At 34.0% G+C, this 13,209-nt stretch overlaps 1 protein-coding gene across 5 annotated transcripts in view; it reads left to right on the plus strand.

The window, feature by feature from the left end:
• Nucleotides 1-13,209, plus strand: part of CPED1 (cadherin like and PC-esterase domain containing 1) — a 345,074-nt gene that overhangs the window by 152,940 nt on the left and 178,925 nt on the right. For all 5 annotated transcript variants that reach the window (XM_055421173.2, XM_055421169.2, XM_055421170.2 and 2 more), the window contains 6 exons: nt 1,044-1,116; nt 2,835-3,002; nt 4,447-4,551; nt 6,057-6,226; nt 9,883-9,953; nt 11,555-11,605. In XM_055421173.2, the coding sequence (XP_055277148.2) occupies nt 1,044-1,116; nt 2,835-3,002; nt 4,447-4,551; nt 6,057-6,226; nt 9,883-9,953; nt 11,555-11,605 (638 nt within the window). The remainder of the gene's footprint in view (nt 1-1,043; nt 1,117-2,834; nt 3,003-4,446; nt 4,552-6,056; nt 6,227-9,882; nt 9,954-11,554; nt 11,606-13,209) is intronic.

Here is a 13,209-nt window from a genome sequence, read left to right on the forward strand (position 1 = left end):
TTAAACAGTGGTAACAAAAAATAAAGCAGAGTTAATATTTAAGTTATTTTTTAAATTGTAAACCCTTTCAAGCTCACCTATTTTTATCATATATGCTTTCCATTGACTAATTATATTTTTATTTATATGCTTTTATTAACAAAATTCAATAACTCTTGTCTCCACATCTCATCCAGTTTACTTGAATATAATTTAATGCCTTTTTCTAGGGAAATGTTAAATCTAGTATGTTAAGAAAGGGAGGTACCTCCATGTAAGTTTTATCATGCTTTCTATGTGAATAAGAATGCTTAGCGTGGAAAGGTTCCTTTCCCATATTGTGTGTTTATGGAGTCAACTTCACTGTTTCATTTAATGTGTGATGAATACTTTTTATACGTCTGTATTTTCTGTAGGTAATGAAACCGGCTCCAAATCCAAAGATAAATTGTATTTAATTTTAGATTATCTAAGCCACTGCTCTTTGTAATCGGTATAGATGTTGAAATTTAACCACAGTGATTATTAATGATATAGTACCAAATAATAGAGTAAATATAGCAAATATAATGTATCTTTGTTACCATCTGTTTTTCTTTTATTTTGTTACAGTTGCTTTACAATGTTGTGCTAGTTTCTGCTGTGCAGCAAAGTCAATCAGCTATACATATACATATATCCACTCTTTTTTAGATTTCCTTCCTATTCAGGTACCACAGAACATTGAGTAGAGCTCCCTGTGCTATACCGTAGGTTCTCATTAATTATCCATTTTACGCATAGTAATATATATGTGTGTGTGTGTCAATCCCAAACCCCCAATTCATCCCACTCCTGTCACCCCCTTGGTAACCACAAGTTTGTTCTCTCCATCTGTGGCTCTATTTCTGCTTAGCAGATAAGTTCATCTCTACCATCTTTCTAGATTCCACGTGTAAGTGACACTATACGGTATTTGTCTCTCTGACTTATTTCACTCTGCCTGGAATCTCTAGGTCCATCCAGCTCTCTGCAAAAGGCACTATTTCTTTCCTTTTTATTGTTACCTTGTGTTTTTATTTCAGATGCAGATTATGTTTTCAACTTTTAACCTTCGATATTGGTTACGGCAGTGTCGGGTCCCCTGTGGTACTTCAGGTGAGTATGCCAGAGTGCTCACGGGAGCTTTCCTTTTGGTTGAAGGGTTTGCATGTGTGTGTATGTGTGTGTGTGTTATTGTTGTTTTCATTCATAGTAACCAATCAATAAGTGCAACATGCATCAAACTTACAACAAACTTATATTTGTGCTTCTTTGGTAGCTCAGAGGGTAAAGACTCTGCCTTCAGTGCAGGTGACACAAGTGATGTGGGTTTGTTTGATCCCTGGGTCGGGAAGATCCCCTGGAGAAGGGAATGGCAACCTGCGCCAGTATTCTTGCTGTGGTTCAAAGAATTAACTAGTATATGGCGAGTCTATGATTTGAGTTACAGTACCCACTCTGCTTTCATGTTGAACACACACACATTTTTTTTATGATTCAGCCACTGTTTATGAAATAAATGTGGCATAAAGCTGAGTATGTGCTGATGCAGGGAAATAGACATTTAGTTAATAAAAAATAGCAGGTTACCTATCTTATTCACATGGGTTTATAAAAAAGCTAACTCTTTTATTCTTTACATATAGATATTTAGTTTAAAACTGGCCTATATTTTAATTTTAAAACCATAAAAATTTTTGAAATATTTGTTTTCAATATTTGTATGAATATATATAAATTGAAGCATGTTTTTGTACACTCTGATTCTTTTACTTCATCTTAAATTAACTCATTCATATCATCTCCTCTAACATATTTTTAATCCAAAATTGCCCTTAGTGGCAAGAAGGTTTTAAAAGTTGACTGTGTTAGTCTATAGAAAGCTAATTTATGATATGGCAAGAGAAACAGAATAAAATTTATGTACACCCTGGAGTAGGAAATGGCAGTCCATTCCAGTACTCTTGCCAGGGAAACCCCATGGACAAAAGAGCCTGGTGGGCTACAATCCAGGGTATCACAAAGAGTCAGACATGATTGAGCAACTGAGCACACAGCACACACATTTTGTATATGTGCAACTTGCATAATTTTGTACATCAACTGTGCTTCAATAAAAAGAGAAAAAAAATTATGTTCAACAAAAGTTTGACTTCATACTGTATTGACTGGTTTTCAAACTGTTACACAAGGAGAATGATTGCATCATACGTGATTCAGACATTTGGTCAATTCAAAGATTTATCCCTAAAATTCTAAAATTTTATGAATCTATATCTTTTGTCGGTCATTTATTCATTATTTTACCCACATATCTTTTACATTATTATTTTTAAAAATTTATTGTTTAGAGGTGTTATATATTATTTCCATGAACACAAGTTCATTAATGATATTTTTAAGATAAACTGATATGATTCTATAAAACAGTAATGTTCTTACGTGCATGTGTGCTTCAGTCATGTCTGACTCTTTGCTACCCTGTGTACTGTGGCCCACCAGGCTCATCTGTCCAGGGAATTCTCCAGGCAAGACTACTGGAGTGGGTTACCGTGCCCTCCTTCAGGGGATAGTCCTGACTCAGGGATCAAACCCACATCTCTTAATTAAGTCTCCTGCATTGGCAGGTGGGTTCTTTACCACTAGCACCACCTGGGGAAATTTTCGAAAGAACAGTACTTAGATTTTTATAAAATTGTTGACCTCCAAAAGGACCACTAGATGTCAGTTCTGATCTATAATCCAGCGGGAAATGAATCATGTCTTAGAAGTGATTCCACTGCATTAAAAGTAAGTCAACAAAAAATATTTGCTGTTACTTAACTCTTTCACAGGTGCATGAGCATTTAAATTTTCAAGATGATGATGATATGGATTTTGAGGACCAAAACACAGAAGAATTTCTTTTAAAGGATACTTTCAGTTTTCTCCTGTCTAATGAATCTTCCCTTTCCATATCTTCTGAGATATTTCAGAGACTTTATAGATCAGCTATAGTTAAGGTAAGTGCATATTTTCTACTGACAAGTATTTTAATTCATCTTTATGTATCACTTTCTTTACTGTGCAGTTAAGCAACTTGATAATTCATTTGAAATTGATTTGTACCTATTATATAAACCTCTTAATATTTTTCTGATGTAAGGATCAATATTATTTTTGTGTCTACTAAGTATGTGAATGACTGACTATGATGAAATTATGGGTTGAAAATGAAGTAAATCAGCTCCTAATTCCCAAGGGAATTTTGTTCTTATAACGCATAATGCATGTTATGTATTATAGAATACTGTTAAGGAATACCTGAACCTTTTGGAAGCAGTTAGTGCTCTAGATTAAAATCAAGGGGCTGAAGTTACAATACGCATTTTTTTTTTTTTTAAGCAGTTCCATCTGGTTAACATTTTTGGTTAGATGATGACTAGGGAATAGTGCTTCGGTAAGACTGGTTAATTTTTATGATCTGTTAGTACAAGTTTTCTTGATGTATGAAAAAATCTGTACAAATTAGTAATCTAGGTGTAGTATCTTTTTCTCTGTATCTTTCTCTTTTAAAACCATAATTGGAAAATTTGGAAAAGTTGAATATGAAAGGTCTCACCAACAAATGGTGCTCTACAGAGAGATGGTTTTGAGAGTTAAGATGTTATACTCTTGTCTCCCTAAGATTTTATTGTTTCATTCCTAGAGTTCCCTGTTTTCCTTTCTTAGTGAGTGGATTGTCATTAAAGCCATTAGAACCATGTCAATGTATGGCAAAGCCAATACAATAATGTAAAGTAATTAGCCTCCAATTAAATAAATTTTAAAAATAAATAAATAAAAAACAAGAGAACAAATGGTGAGGATGTAGATAAAAGGAAACCCTTGTACACTGTTGATGAGAATGTAAATTGGTGCAGTCACTATGGAAAACTGTATGGAGAGTTCTCAAAAAATTAAAAATAGAACCACCAAAAGATAAAAACAACAAAACTTTAGAACCACCTGACCCGGAGAAAATAGTAAGATGTGTATTTTTTGCTCTCAGGGATGCATTAGAAAAAATAAATGTGAGGAAAATGGGGGTGGGGGTAAGTCTGTTTACTGGAATCCATGAAATGGGAAAATGGTAGTGTGACATACATGAGGTTCATGTGTAAATTTCCTGCTTTGATCTTAAAAAAAAGACCTCCTGCCTTTCCAAACTGTGACGCTTATTCTGTCCTTCTGGGCCCAACTTCCCAACCTTGCTGCCAAAGCACTACTGAGCTAGTTCAGGTTCTTTTGTCAGATGTGAAGATTTCTTGTATTCTGACATCATTTTGACGAGTTGAAATTGCTATATTATTTAGAATTAATTAGCTCAGCTGTTATAGAGTTTAAAATTTGGTTTTTGACTTGTGCTAAACATAGCTTGACTTTGGAACAATTGCTTAAGGCTTGTGTTTTTCCCCCCTGTTATAGGGTGAAAATTATCAAAAAGAACTAAATCGGTGCCTGTCTTTAGAGGAGATTAACTCAATTATGACTTTTATAAAGGAACTCGGGAGTTTGGGACAATTCCAACTGGTAAAGCAAAAGTGACCTTTGATTCCTCTTGATTACTGAGATTGTAGTAGATCAGCCATGAGCTACTTGATTTTTGCCTTAAAACTAGAAGATATTTCCTTAAGGAATAGAAATATTTGTAAGCTTTTTTTTAGAGATATGAAGATTAAGATGAGCAGAATGCATATTCTTTAAGAGTATGCAGATAATACATGACTTACTAAGGGTAAAAGAATGTGGAATAAATGTAGCTGGGAGGCTTTGCTAATTCTTAAGGGGGAAATGCTAATATTTTTCTAAAGAAGTTTGCTGTTTGCTTTGGGACATTTACATGTACCCAAAGTTTCCTTCTGCTTATTATGCCCCTTTTGTTTGTATAAAAGTAAACATTATTCAATAAAATAATAATATTTTTTAAAACTACCTGTTTGTTATAACTCTATGGCAAACTCCAAAGGGAAAAAAATGTAAATATTAATAATTATAACTTTTAGTGGTTTCAGCCTGAAAGTATAAATGGCATTTATTTTATTTTCTATGTATTTTCCTAGATTCTGTAAAGTTATTGATCAATATCAATGGATAATTTATTACACATATGCTTCATACTTGCTTTGTTTCTAGTTCTGCCCTTATATAGATAATTTATATTGGATTCATATTTTTCTATGTAAGATTTGTTTATATAAAACATTTCTTTAGCATTTTTAAAAGTTTACTAATAATTTTTTATTAATCTGTTTGTATAAAATATTTTTTACTTAAAAATTTGTATTCAGATGCTACATGTATGAATTTTAGCCAACTAAATTAGTGAATGTTTGACACTTGTTTTTATTACTTAACCCCATATTTTAGAGGATTCAAAGTAAGCTTATTACTCAAAAGATAGCTTAGTTGATGGATTATTTTAATTTAAATACAGTAAGTGTTACATTTGAGCCAGTTTGGTTCAATACCATACAAAGATAATCAGAGAGACCTGGCCTCATCCTTCAGGAATTCTTAATTTAATACATTAGGAAAGTAAAGAACTTCTCTTGGCACAATGTGAAGAATAGAAAAATTATTTTATAGGAGAAAGGGCAAACATTAATATCTGACTCTCAAAGTAGAAAGAGGATGACCATAGATTTTTTATTTTTGGTCGGATTAATTTCTCTCAGCCTGACATTTATAAGACACTTGTAATCCAAGAGGATTTCATCTTATTTTTCCTGCTACCTAACTCTGTTATTCAGCTGTTTTGGGGTATCCATAGAAAGGAGATAGTTGTTTACATTCAATGAAAAGAGAAATAAAATTCACCCCATTTGAAAATGTAAACATCAGCAAAATTAGTTCCTTATAAAAAGTGGCATTTACATTGACAGCAACACAGAAAATTAAATTATGGTACTGATAACAGATTTTTTAATAAATGCCTAATTAAAATATCTGAATAAATATAAAGCCTTCCCAAGTAATACTATACTTTCTTTTCCATCACTTATTCTGATATTCTGCTCTTGACTATTCCTTCTCAGCTTTTCCCACCTACTACTCCTGGATTTCAATCTCTGATTCGTGAATTTTATGGTATGGCAAGTCCTATGGGAAAACCTGGTTCCATCCTGACTCAGTACTGGTCTCTTTTAAGTGTATTTGAACAATTTCAGCTCCTGAATAAAAAGGCAGAGCTACACCCGCTGGAACGGTAAGAGAGCCACAAATTTGAATTGTGCAACCCCAAAAATCTCTAAAGATTGATTTCAAAAGGCATTGCCTACATTAAAGAAAGCAACAAAAAGAAGTGTGTCCAAAAATTCATGCTCCGGAAAATAAGCTTCTTTAAAACATTGAAACCATAATGATTCTAGTGGTCTTCAAACACTGTAACAAAAATATATCCAACAGTTTTTCAAACCATCAGGACTTGACTCCACTCACAAGTCAAGTTTAAAATTAAAAGTTTCAAGTTAGTTTCATCCTGTGATATATATATCCTTGAATTTCAGGAGCATCAGACAGAAAGAATTAGGTGAGATTTGTTTTATGAACCATCAGTCAGAGTGGAGGCCAGGATGGTATGAACATTCATTTAGAGTTTTTGAGGCATGAGTTTATTCTGGACAAAACATATCCAAATTTATAAATATGTCTGTCTCTACCACAAGATTAGAGTTTTTTTTTTTTTAAAGATGGAATCTCAGAAAGAAGCATTTGGCCAGGAGAAAAGGTCCTTGGCCTCCCCCATCCACTTCCATTCTAATGAGGGGTAGTATTGAGGGAATAAGAGTCTGCTAGTCCAGTGAACATAATAATACCCCCAGTCAGTGGACAAAGGGGCAGTGCCCATGGTGCCAGCTAAGTCTCCTTCCCTTTTATATTATGGAATTAAGTAATTATTTGACTTGTCTATTGCCAGGAAAACAGAAATAAACCCAACCATCTAGAGGGATCAAAGACTAGATGGCCGTGCCATGCTCATCAGTGTCTCTGAAGTCACCCTCACGGACGGCCTCAATTCTACCGACTTTCCTATTTCCTTCTGCCTCAAGAGACAGTGAAAACAATCCTAGAGGAACATTTTTTTTTTATAGTTCAAAAATACAAATAATAACATAGTTGAAGAATTCTTAGGACGTCTCCCAGGTCCAGAACTCACTTTAACTGCCACAACTTTATGCAGTTGGCCTTATTACCTCAATACTCTGAAGTAATAGGATTGATAGAAGGTTTTGTTTGTTTGAAAGTTAGGTTTTAAATAATGTAGCTCAATGTCCCTCTGTTTGTTTTTTGCTCTCAATCCAAACTGTCTCATTCATCATTATTGATAGAGGAAGAGCAGTCTTGATTTACCAAGAAGTCTATTTAAGTATTGTTTTTAAGTAAGTTAAGTTCCTTTGAGATATGCAAGGCTTGGAAAGTTTATTCCCCAAGTTTCTCTCAAGGTCCACATTTGTTATACAGTTAAGCAATTGACTTGTCTTAAATTCAGAATATTGGATTTAAGCCTAAATTTAACCCTAACTGATTCTTTCCAACAATGCAATTTACTGAATGTCATTGTTAAACATAGTTAGAAAAAGTCAGGACTTTTTTGAATCAAACAGACTTGGATCCAAAAATCCCAGGTTTAGATTCTATTAATTACAGCAGCTAAGATTTTCCTCTGCAGTTCAGTTTCCATGCCTGTAAATTATGGATTATACAATCTACCAAGAATTGTTTCAAGATTATATCAGATAAGCTTCATATACTGCATAGCGTGTGATATGCTGCATCACAGATAAGTAGTTAAGTATTAATATACTTTCTATTTCCTGCTCCTATACCATCCAAAGGTCACTTTACATCTAAAATGGGTGAAATGTTTTTCTTTCATTTATAGGAAAAGCAGGATAAGTTTGAAAGACTTATTTAAGTTAACACTGTGATAAGCAAACTTGAAATCTTTATCAAGAAACATTGTTTCTAGGCCATTTTAAGAAAGACTAGTTAATTTAATTATCTTCAAATTTACCAGTGAGTATATGTATATATTTAATTGTCATTCATGCTGTATCACAAGAAGGATCGGTGTCATATACGTTTTCCGGATGAGGAAACTGAGGTGCTAAGAAGGTAGGTCATTTGCTCAAGCCAAGCAGCTAATTGAGTTGGAACTACAACCCTGGTCTCTTCTTTCTGGTCTTACTCTTTATACCAGGATCTCATGCTGACAGGAAGGTCAGATGTAGTCATTCATAATTGCCCATATCTTCACAATGGTCACCTCTAGTTTTCCATACTCTAAAAGCCAGTTTTACATACCTATATTATCTGTGGGGTTTAATGACTTCCTTCACCCTTTTAAATAAACATCATCCACTTATAGCAACAAGGTGAGGACAAATAGAAAAGCAACATTTAGAGAAAGTGACACTTCTGTCTGTGCCCTGAGGCTCAGAATCCAGGGGTCCTAACAGAATGAGTGGAAATCTGAACAGAATGAGAACACTAAAATCAATGTGTGTGTACTGTCTGTTAATTTTCACTTCACTGGAAATAAAGTAGCAGGTGTAATTTGCTCTAATCACATGCTTTCCATGAAAATCCACATTTTCAAACAAGTTATTCAAAAAATTACACAAGAAATCCCTTGGGGGATGCCTTAACATACAAAACATTTCATTCCCTTGATAATAAAATTCAGTTTATATGCATTTCAGGGTTGTATCTTTTATGTGCTTTACTAAAAGTGTTTGCTTCATATGAAATAAAAAATTTCTTTTACCTTGGCCTGGCACTCAAACTTATAGTAAATGTATCTCACCCCAGGCTTGCTTTATCTGTTTCTTCATTTCTTGGGAGGAGGAAAGTATTTTAAAGTCCTCGACATGTTATTTTTCACCCCGATTACATCATTGCATATACTAAAGGGTAAAAAGACTTGAAAATAAAACTGCAATAAAATTATCACATCTTCCATCGTTAACAATAGTTTTAATTCCTGATTCTTCTTAATTTTCTATCTAATGTTTATATTTTGAAGGAATTGAAAATGCCTTATTCATCTCTACCACAGTGTCCCATACAATATCTGGGATAATAAATCTTTATAAAATTAAAATAACACAGAGCATTTGATTGAATACTCATAGCATCCCTGTGAAGTAAGGCCAGCATTGTTATCTCTGCTTCGTTGGAGTACAAATGGAGCCTTCACAGCACAGTGAAGTCAAGTCACATCCTACCCAGTATTCTCTGTCATAAGGACTGATAGTTTTTCTGTCTGCCACTTAGATTATTTTAGTCCTAAATTTGAGGATTTAAAGGGCCATCTGGCTGAGCATTTAGTTATACAACAGAAAAATGAGGTTAAACACACCAAGATATAACTAACCCTTAACATTCATCCCTGTTAATCAGAGTTTAAGGATAGAGGCTTTGGCAAGACAGGTCATTTTCTGCATGGTACGCTTAAGTTTCTTAGATTATGTGGATGTTCTCAGTCTGTGCCTCAGAGTTTCCAAAGCTTCTTGCTACAAGACTTTGTAATTTTAGCCAAACAGATTCCAATAAGAATGTGTATTCCTAAATCACTTCTGTTGGAGCTAGGCTATCAGAGATTGTTCGCTTTTGGACCAAAGAGTGACTTTTTGCCCTGGTTTTCTTCATATGGGCTTCTGCTTATTAGAGATGATGAGATTTCCATCCACCTCACTTGAGACAAGATTGCCAGTTTAGAGGAATGAAATTCAGAATGTTTTTCTTTGTGTTCATCAAAATAACTGTGTTCACTAGGAAAAAAAGATAGTGTGTTAGATGTAATTTCCATGAATTTTGTTCAGTGCATTGATCCAGGGTTGTTTGACATTGCATTTGCAGGAATTCTTTCACAGAGGATGGAAACATTAAAAAACCACGAGTACCATTTGATACAATTGAAAATAAAAAAGGTAAAAGATGTCCTCCTGTTTCTTTCAACATGAAAATAAGTATTGTTTGGCCAAAATCATGAAAAATGGTTAGCTTTATTAGCAGTCAAAAATTAAAACTAGACTGGAAATTGCTGTTTTCCCCTCAGATTTGGAGAGATTTTTTCCTCTTAAAGATAATAGAGCTGGGGAGAGTGTAGGGAAATGAGCATTCTCATTGCTGGTGGGCGTATAAATTAGAGCAATCTCTCTTAAGGGGCCACTTAACAACATGTAAGAAAAGCTTTAAAAGTTATTCATATATGCCATAAATTTCACTCTTAGACACTGATTTTAAGGAAATAATTAAGAATGCACACAAAAATTTAATTTCATAAATTATAAAGGAAAAAATAACAACTACCATTATTGCAGTAATAGTGGAATGGATTAAGCTATTATATTAAGCTATTCACAACAGAGACACTAAGTCATGTCCATCTCTGCAACCCCACGAATGCAGCCCACCAGGCTCCTCTGTCTTCCACTGTGTCCCAGAGTTTGCTCAAATTCATGTCCACTGAGTCAGTGAAGTTATCTATCCATCTCATAGTCATCCAATAAAACATAAATCCACCCTAATATTATAGGAAAATATTTATACATGAAAGATGTTTAAGATATATTATTCAATGAAACATTTGACTACATGCCACATGGACCTCAAGGAAAATTAATAGTGACTTTGATTTTCTCTCTTAGTCTTACCTCTGTTTCCTATATTTTTTCTTCTAAAAAAATCTGACCGTTTTGTCACATGAAAAGAAAATATCTATAATTTTAAGAAGATGAAAAGTACCCGTGTCTACATTTTTTTTTAAATCAAAGTTTTTCTATTACAAATCAAGGTTTAATCCAATACAGTGGTTTTGTGTGTATGGCTCCTAGACCAACAACATCAGCATCATCTGGAAAGCCTGGAAAGTTCAGATCTCCTGAATCAGAATCTCTGGGTTTAAGGCCCAGTATTCTATGTTTTAACAAGCCCTTCAGATGCTTCTGAGGCAGGATAGAGATTGAGAATCACTGACTTAATAAAATGAAGCACTAAGCTCAGGGAAGAACTGATGTTGAACTACTCTTCTCTCTCCCACCATTTTTTTAACCTTTAAATGATTTCTTTAAGCAATCCTAGTGTTCTTATTTTGTCCCATCAATCTCTATTTAGGAGTTTTTCAGATAAATGTTTGGTTGAATTCAGAAACTTAGAGTAAATGTCAGTGGAACTAACTGGGTGGAATTTATGTGATTCTAGTGATCTGGGAAATTATAGTTGTAAGATCATAATAGAACAAGAGAAATTTTGATAGGTCACCTTCAGGCAATGAATGGCATTTAGACCATTCATTTTTCTCTCTTAATATTTTCTTATGTGAACTTATAATTTTTCTGTTATTTTTTACCTAATCACTTCTTTGGTTTTACCATAGCTTTCAGTTGAACTTAGAAGTGCTTTCTGATATAATAACAATTAAATAATAAAATATGTTTCATTCAATTAACCTGTGTTTCAGATACCTGGATATGTATTCTGTGTATTTTAATTAATAGTTTCCTTTTTAAATGTACATTTCTTTTTTTAGCTGTGGTTCCACAAATTAGGAATGAAACCAAAGAAATGCATTGCCATAATGGTGAGTTCCAATGAAAGTATTTGAAAATCACAAACAATAGTTAGGCACAGCTCTGCTTTGCATAAATCATCATGTTTGGAGATCATTAGGCTGATAATGTATTTTGTACAAATTTTCAGAAGTTATGAGTTTTCCGAATGAGTCAGTATTTGTCACTTTTGCATAATTTTTTAATTTCCATTTTTTTAATGAAATATTATAGTGTATCTTTGCTTATTTAAGAACAGTAACCTCCAAACTTATTTTGAGGGGCCCCAACAGTGCTAATACTTTGCTGTGGGGACCACTTAAATGGAAGAACCTGGCATCTTCTCTGTGTATTGATTTTTAGGACTGTCACCATCCAACAGTGATTTGTTTCTGTCAGATTGTTGATGCAATGGATAGCACTTAAGTGTGGTTTTCTTTATAACAATTAAAAGTTTTTAAGCCAAATTTCAATTTATTTTTTTCTTAAAATTCATGAATTTCTTTTATCAAGGTATAATCAGTAATATAAATACATTTTGTAATGAGCTCTTTAAGCTGGCTCAGATGGTAAAGAGTCTGCCTGCAATGCAGGAGGCCTGGGTTAGATCCCTGAGTTGGGGAGATCCCCTGGAGAAGTAAATGGCAACCCTCTCTAGTATTCTTGCCTGGAAAATCCCATGGATGGAGGAGCCTGGAGGGTTACAGTCCACAGGGTTGCAGAGTCGGACACGACTGAAGCGACTTAGCACACATGCATATATAAAAACATACACTGAAAATTTAGCCTTTCATGAAAAAAATCTATTCTGATAAATCATTAAAGGTGAAAACAGTAAAATTTATGGGCCAAGGTCTAATTTATTATAAATAAAAGTCTTCCAATTCAATTTGCCTCTTCTAAAATGCAATTATGTTTTAATGCTTTCATTAAATTCAGTATATGCTGAGAGGTGTTACAAAATGTGGTTTAGCGGGATCAACAAGCTTTTTCAAGAAAAAATACCGTTTTGAATAAAGTACTGCTAACCGGGAAAAAGTAACAGGTATTACTTACACCATTCCCTCTTTGCATTTACCATCCAATCTCCCACTTCTAGAAAAGTGCATACTACTCAGTTCTCTTGGGAGACTAGTTGGTACCTGGAGTGTGGTGGGAAAAGGACTAGTTTCGAGAAATCTAGGAGCAAGATTAAAATAAACAGTTGTTGAGGGTCTAGTGTGCCAGGCTCTGGGTTAGATCAGGAAAGCCACTTCCCCTCTTTGGTTTTTGTTTCCTCATTTGTGAAGTGGAAAAATGATACAAGATAATCTCATTTTTTCTCAGTTCCCCGGTAACATAGGGTAGAGGATATGAACATGTTAAATAAGCACTTCAACTTTGCTCAGATTTGTGTTGCTTAAAAACTAGTCATACCTGCGACTTCAAAATTAACCTTCCTACTTTTATTTAAGATTAAAAAAATAACTCAATGATGCCTTAGAACAGGTGGGATTATCTTTCAGTGGCTAGGCTGTTTTTGTGTTTAATACGAGTCATGATTATCCCTCGAGAGGGCAACAAAATTCTGCGGTTAAAAGAAATCCATTAAAAGCAACCAAGACTTCAAACAGCTTTCTCATAAATACTTGCCAAA

The sequence above is a fragment of the Moschus berezovskii genome, chromosome 3, assembly GCF_049115385.1.
Source record: "Moschus berezovskii isolate FMDL1 chromosome 3, NW_MosBer_1.0, whole genome shotgun sequence".
NCBI lineage: Eukaryota > Metazoa > Chordata > Mammalia > Artiodactyla > Moschidae > Moschus > Moschus berezovskii.